Source organism: Anolis sagrei, chromosome 7 (assembly GCF_037176765.1).
Source record: "Anolis sagrei isolate rAnoSag1 chromosome 7, rAnoSag1.mat, whole genome shotgun sequence".
NCBI classification, from domain to species: domain Eukaryota; kingdom Metazoa; phylum Chordata; class Lepidosauria; order Squamata; family Dactyloidae; genus Anolis; species Anolis sagrei.
This window is the reverse complement of record NC_090027.1, coordinates 36,389,843-36,416,759: the sequence shown is the minus strand read 5'-3', so window position 1 is coordinate 36,416,759 and position 26,917 is coordinate 36,389,843. Positions and strand designations below refer to the sequence as shown.

General features: G+C 41.0%; 1 protein-coding gene across 1 annotated transcript; it reads left to right on the top strand.

Annotated features, from left to right (window-relative positions):
* Positions 1-7,435: 7,435 nt before the first annotated feature.
* Positions 7,436-23,117, top strand: SC5D (sterol-C5-desaturase). The gene is made up of 5 exons (XM_060787135.2): positions 7,436-7,543; positions 10,722-10,939; positions 15,917-16,049; positions 16,158-16,258; positions 18,621-23,117. Exons 2-5 carry the CDS (start codon positions 10,730-10,732, stop codon positions 19,056-19,058), a joined length of 882 nt encoding a protein of 293 aa, XP_060643118.2. The 5' UTR covers positions 7,436-7,543; positions 10,722-10,729; the 3' UTR covers positions 19,059-23,117.
* Positions 23,118-26,917: the final 3,800 nt, after the last annotated feature.

Sequence of the window (26,917 nt, the reverse complement as noted above, 5' to 3'; positions counted from 1 at the left end):
GATCTGGAAAATAAAGTAATGAGAAAGTGTTGGTTTCTAATATATGTAATGTCTTTATGTTTGTGGGTAAACAGTATTTCTTGCTGTTTCTTTGTCAGTGTTGATGTAGAGATTGTCTGGTTTGCCTACTCTGGAACATGCAACATATCATTGTCCTTCTTTAGGGGTCCCTTTCATATCTTTGATACTGCATCTGTCATATACATATATGTGTCTGTGTGAATGGCTGGATGGCCCTTTGTCAGGAGGGCTTTGTTTCTTTTTTCTTGCCTTGGTGAAGGGAGTTGGACTGGATGGCCTTAAGGCAGCATTTCTCAACCTGGGGTTTGTGACCCCTGGGGGGGGGGGGGCGTTGTGAGGGAGTGTCAGAAGGGCCGCCAAAGACCACCAGAAAACACAGTATTTTCTGTTGGTCTTGAGGGTTCTGTGTGGGAAATTCTGTTGTTGGTGGGGTTCAGAATGCTTCTTGATTGTAGGTGAACTATAAATCCCAGTAATTACAACTCCCAAATGTCAAGGTCTATTTCCCCCAAACTCCATCTTTGGGCATATTGAGTATACGTTCCAAGTTTGGTCCAGATCCATCATTGTTTGAGTCCACAGTGCTCTCTAGATGTAGGTGAACTACAACTCCAAAATTAAATGCCCACCAAACCCTTCTAGTGTGTTCTGTTGGTCAGGGGAGTCCTATGTGTCAAGTTTGGTTCAATTCCATTGTTGATGGAGTTCAAAATGCTCTTTGATTAAAGGCGAACTATAAATCCCAGCCACTACAACTCCCAAATGACAAAATCATATTTTTTTGAGTGATGATCACTCCTTGTGTTGTGAGATGTTTTGTTGCCAAATTTGGTGTGATTTCGTTCTTTGGTTCTTTTGTTTTTAAGGTACTCATTATGCACAGAGCATTTATATATATATAGATTTGTATTCTATCTTTCTTCCAAGGAAATCATGGTCACCAACCTCAATACATCATTGCTGTCATAACTTTGAAAGAGAGATATGAATGAGTGTGTCCCATCAATTTAGAACTTAGTTCTCCCAGATCCTAATATCATCATCATCATCATCATCATCATCATCTTTGTCCTCACCATGATTACCACCATAATTTATATTCTATCTTCTGTTTCCTCCTGCGATTCAAATAAGTTTGCGTATTGAAACCAATACAGGATTTTAAAAAAACATTATTTCAAAACATAAAAATATCTTGCTAGCCAACAGATGCATTTTTGAAAGTGGCACTTCGATTCCCCAAACTGTACCAAGGGAGACCCTAAACTTCCAGGCCGACCAAACAGACGCCAACCGCCTTCCCATTTTCTCCCTTTCGATGCCTCTCTAGAAACTCCCACACTGACTCATCCCTCTTTGATCTAAAATTAGTATGATTAATTTGCGTTGTGCAAATCAAAAACGGAGCAAACAGGAAATCAAAAAAGGAAGGAACGAACAGGGATGAAATTGTGCTCGGCGCCTGCTTTTAGCCTGTGACGCCAAAGACGGAGATGCAGCTTCGATTAACGGAATGACACACAAGCATGTCATGCCCCTTTCGATCTTTGCGGGTGCAAAATGATATCAAGTAAACACTCGGTGAAAATCTTATCAGGACACACAACAAAGCTGGCATAACACATTTTCAATTAAAAGCCAACATATCCCAGGGTCAAACTTTTCAGGTCCTCTACATCATGGGTCATGTAGGAGCCAACACAGTGTAATAGTGTCAGACTACAACTATGGAGACCAGCGTTTGAATCCCTGCTCTGCCATGAAAAGCAGTGGGCTGACCTTGGGTAAGTCATACTCTCTCAACCTCAAAGATAAACTCGCTCCTCCTTGAATAAAATCTCACCAAGAAAACTGCATGATAGAGTCACCTTAGAATCACAGTGAGTCAGAAATGACATGAAGGCACACAACAAAGTCAGGGATTAACAACTTGGGTGGATTTAGGGGCCATTTTTAGTCGGAGAACCCTCCAGGGGCTGCATGGACTACCAAAAAATAGAATATAAACAAAACTAAAAACCTCCCAGTGGCTTGGGCTCCATCTTCACTGCCATATAATTCTGGAAAAATGGAATTCATAACCTTTTTGAAAAGAAAAATTATGTAATATCCTTTTGGCAAATGTGAATCTCCAAAAACATCTGGAGGCCACCTTTTGAAAGCCACTAGTCAAGAAAAGGCATGACCTTGTTAAAAATCAACCCTTTGAAAAAGTGATGTTCACAAGCATTCATGTAATGGCACATAGGTAAATCGGCTGTTAAACTGATTAACCATACCTTTGAGCTGCCAGGGACAAAGACATGCCAATGCACAAAAAACATATACTTAGCTAGCAGAGTTTTAAAATATTTCTTTGGGCCCTTCCAGACAGGCCCTATATCCCAAGATCTGATCCAGGTTTTCTGTTTATCTCAGATTATCTGCAAGTCTGGACTCAGATAATCCAGTTCAAAGTATAAAACATGGGATCAGATCCTGGGATATATTTATTTCTTTATTTATGATATTTAAAGCCTGCCTTTCTCTGCCATACAGTGACTCAAGGTGGGTTACAGATGTGCACAATTCGATGTTAGGCATTCGTAAAAGTGCCATTAAAAACAATAAATGTTACAATATAAAACATAAATAAAAACCGTTAAAGCATATAATCATTGGTGTCATCTTGTTAAAAATGTTATCCAGTAACATCATCTGACCATTCCATGCGCATCATTCATAGTTCCGTATTATCTATTCCACTGCATTCTCAAAAGCTTGCTCAAAGAGCCAGGTTTTTACTTTTTTGCAGAACGTCAGGAGGGAGGGGGCTGATCTAATATCCCTGGAGAGGGAGTTCCATAGCTGGGGGGCCACCACAGAGAAGGCCCTGTCCTTCATTTCTGCCCATTCCACAAAGGCAGGTGGGATCGAGAGCAGGGCCTCCCCAGACGATCTTAAGCTCCTAGATGGTTCGTACAGGTAAGCTGTATGTTCAGACAGGTAAGCTGGGCCTGTCTGGAATGGCCCTTGGCGTTTGAAGTTGAAATTGCAGTTTCAGTTGCCCAAAACTTATACTTTTCTTTTAGTTTATAATATGCACTCAGAAACAAAAATGAAGTCTTCTTTAAAAAGTAACGTATGTTGTTTACTCATAAACACATTGTATTAATTCAGCATACAGGCACATTTATAGATAGGATGTAGTTTCTCTATGTTTAGAAAACACGGGGCATCATTCTTAATCAATAGTCCAAAGTTTTTAAGTAAACATCTTATGAAAGTCCAAACTGTATAACTGTACTCACTACTTCTCAAAGCAAACATACAGTAAACTGTATTGTCGAAGGCTTTCATGGCCAGAATCACTGGGTTGTTGTAGGTTTTTTCGGGGTATATGACCATGTTCTAGAGACATTCTCTCCTGACGTTTTGCCTGCATCTATGGCAAGCATCCTCAGAGGTAGTGAGGTCACTACCTAGTGACCTCACTACCTCTGAGGACGCTTGACCTAGATGCAGGCGAAATGTCAGGAGAGAATGCCTCTAGTCTAGAACATGGCCATACAGCCCGAAAAAACCTACAACCCATACAGTAAACTGTTACTGCGTAAGTCCAAATGACATCTGCTAACATTGAAGTTCAAAAACATACTTCATTCACCTCCACTGAGGTCTAAAGCGAATTGCTACCAGTGAAGTTCAAATGCAAACTGATAACAAAATGGATTTATTGAGTCTGAACATGCTCGGTACAATCACATGTCTGTAGCGCCTCCCACACCAAAGAGGTCAGTCAAACTGGCAAATCAATATATATATATATATATATATATATATATATATATACACACACACACACACACACACATACATACATACATACACAATACAGGTTAGTAGTTAACATACAAATAGTGAAAGCTTGGAAGCTTGCTATTTCCAACATACAATGCAGATTGCACTGTGCTGAACTGCATGAGATGAGGCTAAACCATGCACAGGGCAGACTTTGGCCCTCCTCCAGGTGCTCTGGAGTTCAAAGTTGACGTCCAATACACCTGGAGGCGAAGTTGATCCATGCCTGGTGTACACTGCCATATAATCCAGTTCAATCTGCATTATAATCACAGTGTTGATAGGACCTTGAAGTCCACTACATAAATATGATCATAACTCAATGTGTTCGGAGCAAAGATGCTGGGAAAAGGAGCGGTACTTATTTTTCCGGTGACATTTCTCCCATTTGTGTTGCTCGCCAAGGTTGCTTATTATCCCTGCTGGGGAAATAATGTAGGGACCTGTATCATGCCGGAAAATTGACCACATTTGGCCTAATAGCTGCCGCGAGATGGGAGGAGCGCCGTCTTATCTCACCAAGTATTGCAAAAAAATAGCTGATGCCTCCAGCTGGCGATTACCCACTTAATCCTATCCTAAAACATAAATAACTTTTTTTACACACTAAGCTGGATGCCAATTAGCCAGTGCTGCAAAATGCAACAATTTTCCACCCAGTGTTTTGAATTTATATAGTTTCATGTCATTTACTCTGGCTGAAGGAGCATGATTACTCCAGGTGTTTGGCTGAGCCACTGTGGCGGCCAATCTTTCCTACAGATATTTACATCGTAATCCATTACAGAGCCATTCCAAATTAAGCCCCAACTGAGATTGATAGGAGTTATCTCCGGTTAAGTATGTATAATATTGCAGCTTTAATATCAAGTTGGGAAAATACCTGTTTTCAGCATATTCATGGGGCCAGTATCCTCACAAATCGAAGAGACGGTTGATTCTTTCATAACCTAAAATAAAGAAAGTTGGGACACACGGTTAGGCACATTAAATTGTCTTCTGAGAACAGATAAATGTACACCGGTGTCTCAGCTCCAACTCCAACAGAACTGAGCACAGATTGGGCAATTAGCGCTACTGCCATTTGATGTCACCAGGAATAACAAATGGGCAACCTTTTGCTGCTTCAATAGCTTCCATAATGATGATTCTGCCATTAAAGAGACATTGGGTTTGCTATATTTTACCTCATTTGCACAAGGTAGCCATAGATACAATACAATTATTCACCTGCCTCACAACTTAATTGCAAGAGTATTTTTAAAAATCTAAATAATAAATCTATACTCAGCAAAGGTATAATATAGTGTTTGTATATAGTATAATGTATAACATATACAATACTATACACACACACAATATTATAAAATCTATTATATAATATGATATATATACAGTATATATTATCCAATAAAGGTAAAGGCAGTCCCCTGACATTAAGTCCAGTCATGTCTGACTCTGGGGTGTGGTGCTCATCTCCATTTCTAAGCCGAAGAGCCAGCGTTGTCCGTAGACACCTCCAAGGTCATGTGGCCGGCATGACTGCATGGAGCGCCGTTACCTTCCCGCCGGAGCCGTACCTATTGATCTACTCACATTTGCATGTTTTCGAACTGCTAGGTTGGCAGAAGCTAGGGCTGACAGCGGAAGCTCACACTGCTCCCCGGAATCGAACCTGCGACCTTTCGATCAACAAGTTCAGCAGCTCAGTGCTTTAACCCACTGCGCCGCCAGGGGCTCCCATATTATCCGATATATCCCCTATATTATATTATTCCATATATATGAAATAAATTATATAATACTATATTATCTGATATCTACACTATAATATAAGATATATTATACTATATATATGATATATAATATTATCCGATATATCCCCTATATTATATTTATTATAATATGTAATATATACTGTATAATACTATATAATAAAAAGTAAAAGTAAAGTTTTCCCTTTGACTTTTAAGTCTAGTCGTGTCCAACTCTGGGGGATAGTGCTCATCATTTCTAAGCCAAAGAGCAGGCGTGATCTGTAGACACCTTCAAGGTCATGTGGCCGGCATGACTGCATGGAGCGCTGTTACCTTCCCGCAGAAGCGGTACCTATTGATCTACTCACATTTGCTTTATTTATTGATTTATTTATTTGACTTGTATACCGCTACTCCCAATTTGGCTCAGAGCGGTTTACAGCAGTAGATTAAAACAATACAATTAACTTTAAAATACAATAAAAACAAGAACAGACATAGTCCCGAGTTATTCACCCATCGAAAGCTTGTCGGAAGTGAAAGGTTTTACAGGCTTTCCGAAAAGCAAGTAGGTCTCGGATAGATCGGGTTTCAACTGGCAAGGCATTCCATAAATAAGGGGACTGCTAGGTTGGCAGAAGCTGGGGCTATATATTATAAAGCAAAGGAAAAGGTTTCCCCTTGACTTTTAAGTCTAGTCGTGTCCAACTCTGGGAAGTGATGTTCATCTCCATTTCTAAGCTGAAAAGCTGGCGTTGTCCGTAGACACCTCCAAGGTCATGTGGCCAGCATGACTGCATGGAGCACTGTTACCTTCCCGCAGAAGCGGTACCTATTGATCTACTCACATTTGCATGTTTTTGATCTGCTAGGTTAGCAGAAGCTGGGGCTGACAGCGGGAGCTCACCCCACTCCCAGGATTTGAACTGCCAACCTTTTGGTTCGCAAGTTCAGCAGTTCCGTGGTTTAACCCACTGCGCCATTGGGAGTTCCCTATAGTGTATACTATATATTATATACTATATATTGTACTATAACATTATAAGACACAAAGTCTTATAATTTTATAGTATAATGCCTAGTATATACAGTATATTATATACTATACTACATATTATAGTATAGTATGATATCTAGTGTATATATATATATATATATATATTCTCCTTCTTTTCCCTTCTTTATTGTTCCTTCCATTCTGCCTTTCTTCTTTCTTTCTTTCCTTTATATCATTTATTTCCTTCTTTTCTACTTTTCTCCTTCTGGCTTTACTTTCTTTTCCATTATTCCTTCCTTCCTTGCCTTTCTTTGCTCCTTCCTTGTATCTTCCTTCCATTCTGCCTTTCTCCTTCCTTATTTCATTCCTTTTCTTCCTTCCTTCCTTCATTTTTCTTTTCCTTTCCTCCTTCCCTCCTTTATTGTACCTTCCTCCTCAAAGTGGTTCTGTCACCCATACACTCTAGTTAGTTCAGGACTTCAACTCCCAGAAGCCTCAGTCAGCAAGACCAACAGTGAAGAATTCTGGGAAATGAAGTCTTAATTTCCTGAAGTGAGTTTACAGTATGGTGACGCAATATTTCCTAGCCACGCCCCTTTCCCCTTCTTAGACCCGCCCACATTCTGACTGCTTCTTCTCCTTTTTTTCCCCCTCGCCCCGCCCCTTCCCTTCCCTTGAAAGGCTCTCTGTCCAATCCGGTCGCGCGCTTCCAGCCTCGCGCCTCTGTCGTCACGCAACAGGCCAGCGTCGCGCGACTCGCACGCTCGCTCGCACTCCTCCCCCCTCCTTTGTTCCTGCCCAGCCATTGGTCGAGGCCGTTGTGGGCGGGGCGCTTGCCAGAGCCACGCCCCCTCGCCCTAGTTACCTGCGTCAAAGGCTGAGTACCTGCCTTGTTTTTGGGTCAGGAGGGTGACACACCTGTGCCCAGGTAAGGAGGCTGTTTATTACCCATCAGGGTAGAAGGAGGGGGGCAAAGACATTTAAAAAAAATAATTATATTCATATAATAATAATAAATAATACAACAATAGTATAATAATAATAATAATAATAATATAATTTTAATATGTAATAGTATTTAATATTATATTATTTTAACTATATACTAGCCGTCCCCTGCCACACGTTGCTGTGGCCCAGTCTGTGTGTATATATTTTGTGTATATATGTGTGTGTATATATATGTATTTGTGTGTTTATACGTGTACATGCATATTGTGTATATGTGTGTGCCTGTCTATATGAATATTTCTGTGTATTTATGTGTATATGTATTTATTTATTTATTTACCTTACTTATATACCGCTGTTCTCAGCCCGAAGGCAACTCACAGCGGTTCACAACAAATACGAACAGCAAAAATTCAGTGCTACAGTATAGAAACAGTAACAACCTAACACACTACACAATTAATAAACAGTTACTACAATACCCATTATATTATTTTATCTATATACTAGCCGTCCCCTGCCACACTTTGCTGTGTCCCAGTCTGTGTATATTTATTTTATGTGTATATATATTTGTGTATATATATGTGTGTGTGTATATGTGTGTGTGTGTGTATATATATATATATATGTATTTGTGTGTTTATATGTGTACATGCATATTGTGTATGTGTGTGTGCTTCTCTATATGAATATTTGTGTGTTTATATGTGTACATGCATATTGTGTATATGTGTGTGCTTGTCTATATGAATATTTGTGTGTGTATATGTGTACATGCATATTGTGTATATGTGTGTTCTTGTCTATATGAATATTTGTGTGTTCGTATGTGTACATGCATATTGTGTATATGTGTGTGCTTGTTTATATGAATATTTGTGTGTTTATATGTGTACATGCATATTGTGTATGTGTGTGTGCTTGTCTATATGAATATTTGTGTGTTTATATGTGTACATGCATATTTTGTATATGTGTGTGCTTGTCTATATGAATATTTGTGTGTGTATATGTGTACATGCATATTGTGTATATGTGTGTGCTTGTCTATATGAATATTTGTGTGTGTATATGTGTACATGCATATTGTGTATATGTGTGTGCTTGTCTATATGAATATTTGTGTGTTTATATGTGTACATGCATATTTTGTATATGTGTGTGTTTCTCTAAATGAATATTTGTGTGTTTATATGTGTACATGCATATTGTGTATATGTGTGTGCTTCCCTATATGAATATTTGTGTGTATGTATGTGTATATGTATATGTATATGTGTGTGTCTGTGTATATGTATATTTGTGTGTGCATGTGTATATGTATATATGTGTGTATGAATATATATGTGAGTGTATATGTGTATAATTGTGTGTGTTTGTGCATATATATATACAGGTGTGCATGAATGTGTGCATGAGTATATGAATGTATTTATATATGTATATATGGTGTATTTTGAGGTGGTTTAAGTCTGGGGTTTTGTGTGTGTGTGTGTTTTTAGGGATGATGGACACTTGTTGGACTGTTAGGTGTATTGTGTCCAAATTTGGTGTCAATTCATCCAGTGATTTTTGAGTTTTGTTAAACCCACAAACGAACATTACATTTTTATTTATATAAATACTAGCTGTCCCCTGCCACACGTTGCTGTGGCCCACATGGGGGTTTTGTGTGGGAGGTTTGGCCCAATTCTGTGGTTGGTGGGGTTCAGAATGCTCTTAGATTGTAGGTGAACTATAAATCCCAGCAACTACAACTCCCAAATGTCAAGATACTATTTTCCCCAAACTCCACCAGTGTTTACATTTGGGCATATTGAGTCTTCGTGTAGAGTTTGGTCCAGATCCATCATTGTTTGAGTCCGCAGTGCTCTCTGAATGTACGTGAACTACAACTCCAAAACCAAAGGACTGCCCACCAAATCCTTCCAGTATTTTCTGTTGGTCATGGGAGTTCTGTGTGCCAAGTTTGGTTCAATTCCATCGTTGGCGGGATTCAGAATGTTCTTTGATTGTAGGTGAACTATAAATCCCAGCAACTACAACTCCCAAATGACAAAATCATTTTTTTGAGTGAAGGACATACATTGGGCTGTTAGGTGCCTTGTGTCCAAATTTGGTATCAATTAGTCCAGTGGTTTTTGAGTTCTGTTAATCCCACAAATGAACATTACATTTTTATTTATATAGACTAGCTATAGATAAATGCTCTGCTCGTTTTGAGTGACATCATAACTCAAAAACCACTGGACTAATTGATACCAAATTGGGCCACAAGACACCTACTAACCCAAGTAGTGACCATCACTCAAAAATTTATTTTGGGGGAAATAGACCTTGACATTTGGGAGTTGTAGTTGCTGGGATTTATAGTTCACCTACAATCAAAGAGCATTCTGAACTCCACCAATGATGGAATTGAACCAAACTTGGCACACAAGACTCCCACGACCAACAAAAAACACTAGAAGGGTTTGTTGGGCATTGATCTTGAGTTTGGGAGTTGTAGTTCATCTACACCCAGAGAGCACTGAGGACTCAAACAATGATGGATCTGGACCAAACTTGGCACGAATACTCAATATGCCCAAATATGAACAAAGGTGGAGTTTGGAGGAAATAGACCTTGACATTTTGGAATTGTAGTTACTGGGATTTATAGTTCACCTGAACCCCACCAACGATAGAATTGGGCCAAACTTTCCACACAGAACCCAACAGAAAATACTGTCCTTTCTGGTGGTCTTTGACGATCCTTCTGGCACCCCCCTCGTGACCCCCCCAGGGGTCCTGACCCCCAGGTTGAGAAGGGCTGTCTTAGGGCCATCCAGTACAACTCCCTTCATGTAAGCCGCCCCCAGTCCCCGTTGGGGAGATGGTAGGGGGGTATAAATAAAGATTATTATTATTATTATTAGGGCAAGAAAACATAAAGCCCTCCTGACAAAGAGCCATTCAGCCATAGATAGATAGATAGATAGATAGATAGATAGATAGATAGATATTATTCTCTCTCTCTCTCACACACACACACACACATACACACACACATATGTATGTATGTATGTATGTATATGTATGTATGTATTCTTGTGCCTGCTTTGTGGATTGATCGATCATGTCTCCTTCCTTCCTTCCTTGACATCTTGTAGGTGCAGCGATGGACCTCGTCCTGTCCTGGGCTGACAGCTTGGTTTTGACGCCGTACGTTTTCCCTACAACGTGGACAGAAGATGACCCCTTTCGACAGCTTCTCAGCCTCTTTGTCATCACAAACCTCGGGGCATTGGTCATTTATCTGCTCTTTGGCAGCCTGAGCTACTATTTCATATTTGATCATGAGCTCAAGAAACACCCACAGTTCCTGGAGGTAAGCTGGGTTGCGCATGAGAGCGATCTCTCTTTGATTTCTCCACTCAGTTTAAGCTCATATTGGGGAGAAATGAAATGCAACACTGATTAATTCTGGTCTTCTGGTATCTTGAAACTCAAGGAGATTATTTTTATTGTTTGCCTTTCAATTATTTCTTACTTATGGCCACCCTAAGGTGAACCCTTGGCAGTTTTCCTGGTGAGGTTTGTTCAGAAGAGACTTTCAAGAAAAATTTGAAAACTTGACTCTTCCAATGTGCCTTTGGAGAGTGTCCATTTACTTCTGTCATATTGTTTCTCCCATATTGTTGTCCTCACATTGCACTTCTCCCTACCTTTCTGAAGGCCTGTCTGCACTGTGCTGTACGTTGGACTTTCCCTTTGTGTTTAATTTTTCACTTTGTTATTTTGCACTGTTTTATTATTTTATTGTGACGTTATTTTGTGTCATTCCGTATTTATTTTATTGTACTGCATTGTTGGGCTCAGCCTCATGTAAGCCGTCCTGAGTCCCCATTGGGGAGATAGTGGCTGGGTATAAATAAAGATTATTATTATTATTATTATTAGAAACACAACAAGATGAGTCCACAGCAGACACTCTGCTGGCTGTTGAATTGGATCACACATCGGACACTTCCGAAGTGTCTAGGACTGAGTAACGTATCAGCGAATAATGCGTGCAGATCCCAGTAAGGTGGCCTTCTGCAGCTGGCAGATGGTAATTTTGTAGCGCCGATTGTGTTGAAGTGCAGCCAAGGTCTTTAGACACTGCACCCAGTGTGCCGATCACCACTGGGACCACCTTGACTGGCTTGTGGCAGAGTCTTTGCAGTTCGATCTTTAAATTCTCATATCGTGTTACCTTTTCCAGTTGTTTCTCTGCAATCCTGCTGTCACCTGGGATTGCAACATCGACAATCTATACTTTGTTTTTTAACACGATTGTGAGGTCAGGAGTATTGTGCTCCAAAACTCTGTCTGTCTGAATCCGGAAATCCCAGAGTAGCTTGACAATTAATTTATTATTATTATTATTTATTGTGCTCCAAAACTCTTGTCTGTCTGAATTTGGAAGTCCCAGAGGAGTTTGGCGTGTTCATTCTCTGTAACTTTTTCCGGCTTGTGATCCCACCAGTTCTTTGTTGCAGGCAGATGGTCTTTGTGGCACAAGTTCCAATAAATCATCTGAGCAACAATGTTATGCCTCTGCTTGGAGTCTTACTGCGCGATCTTCTTGCAGCAGCTGAGGATGGGATTGATTGTTTCATCTGCTTCCTTGCAGAGTCTTTTTATTATATTTATTATGTTATATTATAATTATAATTATTACTTATTTCCTGTGCCTGACTCTGAAGCTGAAAGAGTGTGACTTGCTGAAGGCCACCCACAGATTAGCATGGAGAAGTGGGGATTCAAGCCCTGTGCTCCTAGAGCAGTGGTTCTCAAACTGTGGGTCCCCAGATGTTTTGGCCTTCAACAACCAGAAATCCTAACAGCTGGTAAACTGGCTGGGATTTCTGGGAGTTGTAGGCCAAAACACCTGGGGACCCATGCGTTGAGATCCACTGCCCTAGAATCACAGTCCAAATTTCAGACCACTGATAGAGGAGCAGAAGCTATTGGCTTGATATATGTATTGTTTGTATTTTATGTTGATATGTTTTGACTTTGTTGTTCTCTGCTTTGAGCCATTAGGAGAGTTAGGTAACAAATAAGATGTTTGTTGTTGTTGTTGTTGTTGAAGTCTTGGTGGAACTTTATCAGGGAAATGTCTCCTGATAATAAAGGTGTTATTGCTGAATCTCAGATATGGGAACTGCTTGATTTAGAAAATAAAACCAGGTGATGGATGGATTGGATTATTAGAAAATGTGCATACAAAAGGGTCCCATATAAAATCAAACCATAAGTCAATTTAGCTTAGTATTGGCCTCAGGGAAGAGTCTTCCTAATGCTGTTGTGTCTGAGAACTTTTAAAGCTTTGAAATGTCACAATTTGAAATTCATTCAGGTCTGCAGCTAAAAAAAAAGCCAATTTGATTTTGGCCTTCATCAATAGAAGGATAGTGCCTAGATCCAGGGAAGTCATGCTCCCCCTTTATTCTGCATTCGTTAGACCATACCTGGAAAACTGTGTCCAGTTCTGGGCACCACAATTGAAGAGAAATATTGACAAGCTGGAATGTGTCCAGAGGAGGGCAACTAAAATGATCAAGAGTCTGGAGAACAAGCCTTATGAGCAGCGGCTTAAAGAGCTGGGCATGTTTAGCCTGCAGAAGAGAAGGCTGAGAGGAGGCATGATGAGGGCCATGTATAAATATGTGAGGGGAAGTCATAGAGAGGGAAGCAGGGTTGTTTTTTGCTGCCCTGGAGACTAGGACGAGGAGCAATGTCTTCAAACTACAGGAAAGGAGATTCCACCTGAACATTAGGAAGAACTTTCTGACTGTGGGAGCTGTTCAGCAGTGGAACTCTCTGCCCCGGAGTGTGGTGGAGGCTCCTTCTTTGGAGGCTTTTAAACAGAGGCTGGATGACCATCTGTTGGGGGTGCTTTGAATGTGATTTTCCTCCTTCTTGGCAGAATGGGGTTGGATGGCCCATGAGGTCTCTTCCAACTTTATAATTCTAGGTTGCATGCAAGCAGGAACTTTGGTTCTTAGTGATGTCTGAGGACTGAACTTGGGGCCTTTTTATTATTTGCACACAAACTTCACCTTCGAACTCTTATTAACATGGGACTATCAGGGATGGAACTTTTGAACTGCAAACATATCGACTTTAACTGTGAAACATTGATCTCTCTAGTTTAGTGATTCCCAAACCTTAGTCCTTTGGATGTTTGAGGGCACATCCAGACAGCCCCTTAAAAGTGGGAGCTCCCGCGTTTTCATGTGGGACGTCCAAACAATGCCCTATGTAAAAGCGAATGCATTTGGCACAAAGCAGAGATTCCCTTTTGCAGAGAAGGCTAAAGACCTTGGAAAAGTACAACTCCCATGAATCCATATCCTTGAGCCATGGCTTTTAAAGCGGCATCACATTGCATCTGTTCTACAGTGTAGCTCAGGGATGGACAAACTTCGGTCCCTCAGGAAATCCTGCTTTGTGCCAAATCAATTTGTCAGCTGGAAAGACCAGGATTATGTCCTTCCAGCTGTCTCAGGTTTCTTGAGCTTCTGGAGTCCAAGAAACCCAAAACAGCCCCCACCCCCTTCCAAAACCCTGCTGAAAAGCATTAAAAAAGAAAATAACTTACCTGGCCGGCATTTTCCTGCTGCTCTCCTGGTGCCTATAAATGGCGTGCCAGGAGAAAGGAGGGGAGGAAAATTGCTCCTCTGCCCCCCCCCCCCCTTTTCTCCTGGCGCGTCATTTCTATATGCCAGAAGTGCTCCAGTAGCAGGGAAATGGTGGCCAGGTAAGTTATTTTCTTTTTTAAGACACTTTTCTGGGGAGGGGGGAGGTTGTGACCCAGGGGCCTACCGGAAAACCCGGCAGGGCATCTGGACAACCCCACCCCCTAGAAAAGCATGCACTTTCTGGGGCATGTGCAGACTTCAACCCAGGTGCAATCGCTTTTTTAAAAACCCGATTGCTCCTGGGTTAAAGGGCTGTGTGGAACTGCCCTGGGACTTCAGCTCCTAAAATTGCTGGGAGTTGGTCCCAATTTTAGGAGCTACTGCCCTAGTTAAGAAAATTCTTTTTCATGAATTTCTGGTAACTTTGTGAGTTAAGATGATGATTTTTTTTATTTCGTATCAAAAGCATCGCATAAATTAGTATAAAACTGATAAAAAATAGAAGGTGTGCAGGCGGCTAAATGTCTTTTGAACAAAAATGGGCAACAGCAATGGCATTGTTGTAACCTCGAACAATTCTTCTTCTGTACATGAGGCAGGACATAACGGACAACCATACACATACGGAGTTATCTGTTCTGCTCCACAGTCACACAAGGTGTGGGATTCTTTTAGGCAGTGCCATTTTGCCAGGCTGTCTTTTGATCCGCCCACTCCACTTCTGAGTCTGTTCAGGGACTTCCAAGTTGCCCATTCTTGGTTTGCCCCTGGAGGAAGACCCTCTCATGTGGAGGGCCATCCAGTTGGGGTTTTCTGGTCTAGCTGCCCAGAGAGATACCCTTGCTGTTGCTGGGGGGACGGCAAGAGGAGTGGTAGTTCTCATAAAGCTTTTTGTTGCTTTGAGTCTACTGGGAGGAGGCTGGTAGCCATGTAGTGGGTGACTTTCACAGTGTTCCACTTTATTTCTCTCACATTTACCAGCAACTTCCCATCGCACATCAGGAGGGACAATGCCAACTAGCTTGTAGAGTTTATCAACAGATGTAGGTTTGAGACATCCTGTGATTATTCATGTTTCATTCAGTGCTATGTTCACTTACTTTGCATGGGCAGACCTATGCCAAACAGGGCAGGCATACTCGGCAGTTGAGTAAGACAAGGCTAGGGCTGATGTTCTTATTAATTTTGGGTCTGCACCTTGGAAGGGAAATTCACTCCCAGAAGAGTTATTATCATGGGGAAAGGTGTTTCCACTGAAGCTTCATCTCCAATCCTTGTTCTCACAACAAGCCACATTTTCCAAAACCCAATTCTTGCAGGGACAGAAAGTAAGATGAAATCTTATGCACGTACACACACACATATATACACATAAAAATGTACCTGTTCTGACTACCATACACATTCAACTTCAGAACAGACCTACAGAACCTATCTTGGGGACTGCCTGCATTAAAAAAAAAACACTTTCAAGATAGGATCGTGTACTAAGCAAAACAGAGCTACGGACTGAAGAGGTGTCATGATGTAGCCCTTATCTTAAGCACCGTATCTCATTTCTGTGTTGGGATAATATTACGTCTCGTGCTGGCAGTGTAGTCGGAAGACAACTGAGATAATACCCACTTTGAACACGTGTATTTGCTGCATAATGAAGTGTCTGCCTTTGTGTCCAGAACCAGGTGCAGCGGGAGATAAAGCACACGCTTAAATCCTTGCCGTGGATCAGCATCCCCACTGTTGCCATCTTCTTCGCTGAAGTTAGAGGCTACAGCAAACTCTACGATAACATTGAAGACTCTCCATATGGTAAGGAAATTGCTGGTATATGGCTTGGTCCTCCTTTCGATTGAATAACAACCTGTTGCCTTGTAAATCTGCTCACATTATAAATGGTTTCCTTTCCTGTTTCCTTAGGTTGGTTCGGTGTTATCTCCAGCATGCTGTCCTTTCTCTTCTTCACCGATATGTGCATTTATTGGATTCATCGGTTCCTCCATCACAAATTTTTCTATAAGGTATGCATTAGGAGGTATTCTATAAGGTATGCTGACTGAACGGTTGCAGGTTTGGGGAGCGGAGTGAGCTCCTGCTGTCAGCCCCAGCTTCTGCCAACCTAGCACTTCGAAAACATGCAAATGTGAGTAGATCAATAGGTACCGCTCTGGCAGGAAGGTAATGGCGCTGCATGCAGTCATGCTGGCCACATGACTATGGAGGTGTCTACGGACAACGCCGGCTCTTCGGCTTAGAAATGGAGATGAGCACCACCCCTCCAAAGTCAGGCATGACTGGACTCAATGTCAAGGGAAAACCTTTACCTTTACCTATGCAAAAACTGAGTATCCCTTATATGAAATACTTGGGGCCAGAACTGTTGTATTTTGGAATATTTGGGAATTCGAGATAAGGGATACTTAGCCTCTAAGAAGTGAAGAATTTGGTGGAAATTTGTCACTATGATTCTGATTTTTATGTCTATATTTACATAGCTAGCTTTATGCTGTACATCTAACTTGTGAGTTAAGAAACGTCTTGGGTTTGTTCTACATCACTAACTAGAAGCCTTTTAGTTAAAGGAGTAAAGTAAGAACCAGTTCTCCATTACTGCATTGAACCTAGAATAAATCTAAAGCTGCATATACCAAACTCAAGGCCCATGGACCAAATCTGCCCATTCATTTTTGGTGGCCCTTCAGATGCTGGACTACAACTCCTATATTCCACATTGTTCGACAACATGACTAGAGCAGATGGGAGTTGTGATATAGGAACCTCTGGAAGACTACAGCTTATTCCATTTAGTCAGGAGAGTAACTAAATGCAAAGCTTTTCATTCAGGTAGGTTTTTAAAGATTGAGGTTTTAAAAATCATCAGTGGCTGCTGTCATTTTATATGCTTTTAATGATGTTAAATAATATTTTAATACTTGTATATTTGTATATTTGAAGTTGTATTGCAATGCTTTTAGTTGTGAGCTGCTTTGAGTCTCCGTATGGAGAGAAAAAGCAGGATATAAAGAAACATAATAATTATAGCTTATGGATATGATGCCTGACTTTAACCTTTCCCCAGCCTCAGAGCTACAAGTGCTGTTGGGTTGCAATTCCCATCACCTCAGTCCACACGGTGGATAATCAAAAAGTGATGGGTATTGTCATTCAATACTCCCCGGGGACTCCAGTTGGGTAAAAACTAAAGAGCCCCAACCACTGTTTAAAACAAATATATACTGTATATGCTTTAGTATAAGCCAACCCCAATATATAAGCTGAGGCACCTAATTTCGCCACAGAAAACTAGGAAAATATATTGCGCTGAGTATAAGCCGAGGGTGGGAAATGCAGCAGCTACTGGTAAATTTCAAAATATAAATAGATACCAATAAAATGGCATTAATTGAGGCATCGGTAGGTTAACTATTTTTGAATATTTACATAAAACTGTAATTTAAGATAAGACTGTCCAACTCTGATTAAACCATTATTCTAACTTTCAATGTAAATGTAGTTGTGTATCCTTCCAATAATAATAATCAATAGTGTAAAATAATAAATGTAATAATAACAATAATAATAAAGTAAAATAACAAATGTAATAATAAGGATCAATAGAGTAAAATAATGTAAATACAATAACAACAACAATAATAGAGTAAAATAATAAATCTATAAAAATAAAAATGTAGTGTTCATTTGTGGGGTTAACATAACTCAAAAACCACTGGACGAATTGACACCAAATTTGGACACAATACATGTATCAGGCCAACAAGAGACCATCACTCATAAAAACACTGAAAAACACAACAGAAGAGACTTAAAAAGCAAAAATTTAAAAAATGCAACGTATGCGCCAAACCACATATATATACACAAACACACATATATACACAAATATACACACACAAAACACATATACACAGACTGGGCCACAGCAACACATGGCAGGGGACAGCTAGTGTAATAATAAAAATAGCGTATGGAATGGAAATGTAATAATAACAATTATAGAGTAAAATAATAAATGTGATAACAATAATAATCAATTAAAATAATTAATGTAATAAAATAATAGAGCAAAATAATAAATATAATAATAATAATAAATAGAGTAAAATAATAAATAATAAAATAATAATAAAATAAATGCAATAATAACAACAACAACAACAGAGTAAAATAATAAATAACTTTGAGTCGAGTATTAGCAGAGGGAGCTTTTTCAGCCTAAAAAATTGCTGAAAAACTTGGCTTATACTCGAGTGTATATGGTATTCATGGATTCAGTGGCCCTTGGAAAGCAACCATAAGGCTGCTGTGACCCCTAATGAAACTGGGCTTCACAGCCCTTCCTTAACCTCTTTTCTTTCCCCATAGCATTTCCACAAACCTCATCACGCTTGGAAGGTACCAACTCCCTTCGCCAGCCACGCTTTCCACCCTGTCGATGGCTTCCTCCAGAGCACCCCGTACCACATCTACCCCTTCTTCTTCCCTCTGCACAAAGTGACCTACTTGGGCCTCTACATCTTTGTCAACATTTGGACCATCTCCATCCACGATGGCAACTATCGCGTCCCTTCCTCACTGAAGGAGGTGATCAACGGCTCAGCCCACCACACCGACCACCACTTGTATTTTGATTACAACTACGGCCAGTATTTTACGCTCTGGGACCGGATTGGAGGCTCGTACAAAAACCCTTCTGCCTTTGAGGGGAAAGGACCCCTCGATGTCTTGAAAAAGTTGAAAGAGAGCGAGTCAAATCATTTGAGGGAGGAGAAGATTGCAGGGGACACGAGTAAAGATAAATAGCCTCCTCTTCGAAGGCAGAATGGCATATGAATAGCATTCCCCTCTCCTTAGAGCATCACCTGATGATGAAACGAAGATAATCTCAATTGAGGACCATGCTTGGAGAAACAGAAGCAGCTGACTTCGCTTTTGAGAATGACTATATCTTGGGTGGTGTGTTAATTTCAACAGTGTTTCTTGCTTGATACATTGGAAGTGAAACTTGACGTCGTCGCCTTACCATTGGAATGAAATTGCGTAATGCTAATGTCCCGATCCACTGTATAATGCCACTGCTGAGACTCCATGCTTAACAGTAGTTCACTCATAATTCTGGCTAAAGTTACTGTTGTGGACTATACAGAGAGGAAGGTCGGATGATAGAACTGAAGCCAAGTGTTGTGATTCCTCAATTCGTATATTATGGATCAACTGAAGCACAGCTTGTTGCCTTTATTGGATGGGTTGCCCGTTTTCCGAATGCATAGTTCTATTAAGGAATAATGGTTTTATGCAGGGCACAGTATCTCCAGACTGATATTGTATGTATTTTTAATTGTTGGGTGACTATTATGCCACCAGTGTGTTAGAATGCACACTTGTTGGGTATTTTAAATACCCCTTGCTCGAGAGTGGAAATACGGAAGAAAAGTATAGGAAACATAGATGCTTCCATAATATGTTTGGGATCTTGCTGGAAGTTCTGGTGTTGCCTTTCGACATTTGTTTATTTCAACCAAGGCAGACTAACCAAGGATTATAAGAGAGTTTTGCAATGCAAAACAGCCAGTTTTCTGTGGGTAGTACTCCACAAAATAACACTTTTGAGCTCTGTTTGAGGAGTTGTTGTTGATTTGAGTTAAGAAAAACATAAGTGAGGGTCTCTTTGTAGCAGTGGTTCCCAACCTGTAGCCTGTGGACCACCAGTGATCTGCAAGAACGAAAATATGGTCCATGGCCTCACCATTACTATACTGTTGCCTCGAAACCATGCAGTAATGAGAGTGACTTGTCAGTGGCATCGGCCGCACAGCAAGGCAGGAAACAGATTGATCACAGCCACTTTTGGCTATAAACTACTTTATTTTACAGTTATATACATTAGAAGCTACTTAATACTCAGCACATCGTAAACTTGCTTCCTTCCCAACCGATAGTAACATTGTGACCACACGAACAGTCTGTTATCAGTACTAGTCCACACCTCTTGCATTCCAGAGTGGCGTATGATGCACGACGCACAACGCTGCGTCCATTTGCTCTATACACTTGATTTATGACCTCTAGGAATGCCGTTCCCTCCATGGTTCAGATAACTCTTTCCACACAGGAATACACTCGGCAAAAGCTGCTGCATTTCAAACATACATACATACATACTTGCAAACATCTCCAACATGACTCGTCTCACAAAACCCTCTTATAGTGCCGAGGCAACAGGGATGTCAAGAAGGGAGAGGTTGACTACTCACAAAAGATTACTACTACCACATCAGCTCTAGATTATTAAATATGGTTATTATGGGCAAGCAGATGGTAACTACTGGAAGGCATATGGTCTGTATCAGAAACTAGAGCTGATGTGGTCTATCCAATGCAATTTTCTGAATCAGCACACCAAATAACCAAACCAAATCTAAAGTTGACCAAAAACTGAGTCGTAACCCTTTTGGTAATAATGTTGGAGAATGGTCCCTGGTCAAAAAAGGTTGGGAACCACTGCTTTGTAGAGTTGGCACCACTGCTTTACACACTGCCAGTAGCTGCCCTATTTGCTCAGATAAATTTATCAGCACATTTATTTCAGTAGGGCTTTCATAGGAACATCCCAACAGATTTTCTCAAGCTTTTCGCTTTGTCTCCCTTCCGCTTGTGTCACTTTGAAGTCTAGAAACACTGAAAAACTTAATTGAAACAGCCAAACATCCACTCTGCAGCACTCTTCCGGCTTTGATAAAGACAAATGCATTTCGTCGAGTTCTGGGAGGCAATACAAAAAAGAGTTTCTGTTTGATAATTATGTCTTCTGAAGGCTGTTCACGCAAGTTGGCTGCGGAAGCTGTCTTTAAAAAGTGTTTCCAAGAGATGAAAGCGTAACTGCTATTAATGTTATGTGCTCTTACAAAATTAACTGCAGTCAATGAGACGGAAGAGTGTGTTCTTGTCTTAGGAAGTTGTGTGTGTTTTTTTAAAAAACACACACAAATAAACTAGAAGGTAGGTATGAGTTCATCTATAAGTGGTAGAATTAATTCAGATTGACCCCATTCGGTGCTTTGGAGTCATGGGAGTTGTAGTTTTATGAGGATTTCAGCCTACTCTACCATGTAGTGCTTGTGCCTCACCAAACTACAAATCCCAGGATTCCATTGAGCCATGGCATTTGAAGTGGTGTCGAACTGCATTCATTCTGCAGTGTAGAGCCAAATTGGGTTCTGTTGCACCTGGAATTGTATTATTATTCTTCCGTTGTCTGCAAAAGTAGACAACAGGACATTCCATACAAAATAATTCTGGAGAAAGTTCTGAAAAAAATTTATATACACACACACATACACATATACATATAGACATACACACACACTGTGTGTTTATGTGTATATATATATATATATAGAGAGAGAGAGAGAGAGAGAGAGAGAGAGAGAGAGAGAGAGAGAGAGAGTCAGGGATGGTTACTGCGATCTCCTTTAGGTCCTTGGCTTGGGCAGCATCCCCAAAGTACATGTTAATTACACAGAGAATATAGCATGGCCCATGGAAGATATGTTCCTGGACTTACCATGGAAACAAGAAACTGAATAACAGCTGAGTGATTTCTTCCAGAAGTTTCCCTGGAGGACCCATAGAATCCCAAAACAGCCATTCTCTCTAGGAATTTGCTAGGTCCTACAGCATGCCTCTATCCCACCTTCTGGCACATCATAGAATCCCCTGAAGAGACCTAACAAATTCCTGGAGACAACAAAGCTTATTAGATATGAGTAGGTGAAGCCATGGGTCACATTCCCACTGATAAAGGGATTGTAATGGATTCTTCCTTTACAGAAGTGGTCCTCAACCTATGGGTCCCCAGATGTTTTGGCCTTCAACTCCCAGCAATGCGAACAGCTGGCAAACTGGTTGGGATTTCTGGAAGTTGTAGGCCAAAACACCTGGAGAAGGTTGAGAACCACAGTTTTACATCGTCATCTTCCCTCTTCTGTTCTGGAAAAGTAGCCTTCAAAAGTACCTTCACAGCACATGCCTAGCTGCTTATACAAGCTTCCAGAAAATGTATGGCTGCTACATAGCTCCATGTATCATTGATGTCCTTATGGGAAACCCAACAGAAGAACCTTCCAAATGTTGAATGCTAGCTTTTCACTTCATTCGTACTCTTAACACAGAATAATGAGTAACTTTTCCTTGCTGGAGGATCTGAGCTTACTAGATCTAATGGGGTCCTTCTCTATCCAACATGTCCAGAATTGAGAATTTTTCTATTACTATCTCCCATGGCATGGAAATACTGCATCCCAAACCCCCAGAGATATAAATCAGGGAGTTTGAGGGACCACAAATTGGAGCTCACCAGCAGCAGATCCAGATGATTTACATATTTGGATTCTTCTTCAGCTCCTCTTCTTCAGAGCTAAAGCTACACACTCATGGTTTGTGTTTGACTCAGAGAACTAGGAGTTGATGAAAGGAATTGCTGGTGCCACCATATAATTCTTGCCATAGATATGCCTATTGTGTTGGTTTGGAGCAAACAGGACAAACATCAGGAGGAACCTGATGGAAGGATCTCTTTCTTCATGCAGAAGAATTTCAGAAACGTGCCCAGTGTCCTACTGTTTGTGCCAAAGGTTGACGTTTGCCAAAAGGATTTGGTCCTAAGCATCTGGACCATTTTGGCTTTGACTGATTAGTCAGATATTCAAACTTTCTGAAATGGAGAAAGATAGTTTTGTGTGCTCTTCTTTGTTAAATGAATCTTAATTTCCAAATGTTTGTGGATAGGGATTGATCTCTTTGTCTATCATTCATACTAATGTGGGGAAATTTTTGCTGATAAATAAAATAAAATAGAAACTTTTGGAGAAGTTGTTTCTGGAGAGATTGAAATGATCCCTAAAAGGTGCAGCATTTTTAGGGAAAGTTATTCAGTGGGGTATGGCAATTGAACACTATATTGGCAGGAAACTCAAATAATATGTCAGGCTGATGGAGTCACAATGCAGACTTTTCAAGGCTTGCTTAACTGTATTGGTCCTTTCTGATTTCAGAAGGTCCTTTCCGAACTTGCCCTTTGACAAGTGACCTTTAAGGTTGCCAGACTGATAACTGGAATAATTCCTGTGCTTTTGATGGTTATCACTGGGATGGCATTCAGGGAACACACAACTCCTCTGTTGTGTTAGTTCTGCTGGCTGCCGGTCTTCTACCGGGAACAATTCAAAGTGCTGGCTTTAACCTATAAAGCCCTAAATCAGTGGTTCTCAACCTGTGGTCTATGGACCACAAGAATGAAAATATAATCTGTGTTGCTTCGAAACCACATGGTATCGAGAGCGACTAGTCTCGTGAAACCCTCTTATAGTGCCAAGGCAATGGGGATGTCGGGAGGGGAGAGGCCTGTGGTCTATGGACCACCAGTGGTCCGCAAGAATGAAAACACAGTCTGCATTGCTTCGAAACCACATGGCAACAAGAGTGACTAGTCTTGCGAAACCCTCTTATAGTGCCAAGGCAATGGAGATGTCAGGAGGGGAGAGGCCTGTGGTCTATGGACCACCAGTGGTCCACAAGAATGAAAATATAGTCTGCGTTGCTTCAAAATCACATGGCAACAAGAGCAACTAGTCTTGTGAAACCCTCTTATAGTGCAAGGCAATGGGGATGTCGGAAGGGGAGAGGCCAGTGGTCCACAAGAATGAAAATATAGTCCACGTTACTTCAAAACCACGTGGCAACGGGAGTGACTAGTCTTGCGAAACCCCCTTATAGTGCCGAGGCAATGGAGATGTGGGAGGGGAGACACTGACTACCCACGAAAGAGTACTACTACCACATCAGCTCTAGATTATTAAATATGGTTTTCTGTGGGCAAGAAGATGGCAACTACTGGATGGGATATGTTCTGTATCAGAAACTAGAGCTGATGTGATCTGTCCAATGCAATTTTCTGAATTAGCACCCCAAATAACAAAACCCGAATCTAAAGTTGACCAAAAATTGATTCGCATCCCTTTTGTTGGAGAGTGGTTCCTGGTCAAAGTGGTCCTTGGTCAAAACGGTCCCTGATGAAGTCGTCTCTGGTCAAAAAAAAGGTTGGGAACCACTGCCCTAAATGGTTTCGGTTCAACTTACCTGTCTGTACGTATCTCCCTTTATGATCCACCTCGGAGGTTAAGACCTGGGAAAGCCCTCTCTCAGTCCCACCTCCTTTGCAGGTGCAGATGGTGGGGACAAGAGATAGGGCCTTCACAATGGTGGCCTCTCGCCTGTGGAACTCCCCAGCGAAATTATATCAGCTCCCTCCCTCCTGGTCTTCAGAAGGAAATTAAAAACATGATTATGTGACCAAGTTTTTGGACTATAATTTCTGGTGCAATAAGTTATTGCGGAATAGTGCAATTACGGCTGGAACAGCCTCGGATTATGATTTTGGACTGTGTGGTTTTAATGACTGGTTTTAATATTGAGATGTTTTTAACTTCTTTTGTTTTAATATATATGTTATTTTATTGTATATATGTTATGTGACATCGAATTGTGCCTATTTGAAAGCCTGCTCTGTGTCCTCTTCGAGGTGAGAAGGGCGGGATACAAATATAGTAAATAAATAATGACAAAAACCAAAATTTCAGCAAGTGTTCCTAGTCAGGTCACAAGCATCACTTGGTAAAACTTCATTGTCTTAAGACCATTAAAGGTATAAGAACTCTCCAAATGTTCACTCTTACTATTCAGAGCAACCTAGTAGACATATACGGTCTTCTGCCAGCACATAATGGCCCCTCTGTTTTTGCAACTCAAGCAGGCAAAACAGAAGTTTCTGGATTCCTGCCAGGCTATTTTCAGATTCCTGGGTTGTTTCAGGTTGTGCAAGAATGTGTTTATAGCTAGACATTAAAATATTGGCTTGAGTCCTATTTATATGTCATACATGCCTAAGATTCCCTACGGAAGCAGTTTGTCTAGTGTAGAATGGCCATAATCCAGCGGAAGAAGTGGATTGTAGAAGTGGAGTTGTACTTGCAGCCCCAATGAGTATTGCATGTGGATGTGCATTGCATAAAGTATGTCCATTCTGTATATGACCATGCATTCAGTGTCATGCCGTTGGCCCTTGGGATTGACAGTTAGATCCATGGATTTAACTGACCATGGCTTGAAATAACAACAACAACAACAACTGGAAAAACTGACACGATATGAGGATTTAAAGATCAAACTGCAAAGACTCTGGCACAAGCCAGTAAAGGTGGTCCCAGTGGTGATTGGCACACTGGATGCAGTGCCTCAAGACCTTGGCCTACACTTAAACACAATTGGCACTGACAAAATTACCAGCTGCCAGCTTCAAAAGGCCACCTTACTGGGATCTGAATGCATTATTTGCCAATGCATCATATAGTCCTAGACACTTGGGAAGTGATCCATTACACAGCTAGCAGAGTGACCTTGTTTGCTGTGTACTAATCTTGTTGTGTTTCTAATAATAATAATAATAATAATAATAATAATAATAATAATAATAATAATAATAGATATGCCTGGCAGGTTGTTGATTAATTGAAAGGCACATGAACTTGGGAAGAACTGAAATAGCTAGGAAGGGAAGAAAGGAAACTCGGGCACTGATTTTTGCAAGATGGGATCTCCTGAGAAGACAGCCCTGCTGCTTTTTCAAAACACTTAAGATATAGATTGCAGGTAGAAACAAGCAGGTGCCCTGTTTTTGGCATCAGCTGTGTATGTATCCAAAACAAGTGGTGTTTAATCAAGGATCAGCTTTCATCTTCCATAACGATGGTTCCTAAATCCTTGCAAGGAGGATTATAGGTAGAAAACGGAGCCCTATAATTTTTTAGAGGAAGCTGAATCTTTGAACTATCTACAGACCCACTAAGAAAATCCAACAAATGCTACGTTCAGCAAAGGACAAGGGGAATCCTCTCAGCTCTGCAGGAGTCTACAAGGTTATATAGGGATCCCCAAACGCAGCAGCATTGCCCAAACACAAAACAAGGAATCATAGAATCAAAGAGTTGGAAGAGACCTCATGGGCCATCCAATCCAACCCCCTGCCAAGAAGCAAGAATATTGCATTCAAATCACCCCTGACAGATGGCCATCCAGCCTCTGTTTAAAAGCTTCCAAAGAAGGAGCCTCCACCACACTCCGGGGCAGAGAGTTCCACTGCTGAACGGCTCTCACAGTCAGGAAGTTCTTCCTCATGTTCAGATGGAATCTCCTTTCTTGTAGTTTGAAGCCATTGTTCCATTGTGTCCTAGTCTCCAGGGCAGCAGAAAACAAGCTTGCTCCCTCCTCCCTGTGGCTTCCTCTCACATATTTATACATGGCTATCATATCCCCTCTCAGCCTTCTCTTCTTCAGGCTAAACATGCCCAGCTTCTTAAGCCGCTCCTCATAGGGCTTGTTCTCTAGACCCTTGATTATTTTAGTCGCCCTCCTCTGGACACATTCCAGCTTGTCAATATCTCTCTTCAATTGTGGTGCCCAGAATTGGACACAATATTCCAGGTGTGGTCTAACCAAAGCAGAATAGAGGGGGAGCAGAACACGAAAGGCACTGCCGTCTACTTCAACCAGAGAAGTCAGCCATAGCAGAGCACCTGATGAACCAACCTGGACACAGCATATTATTT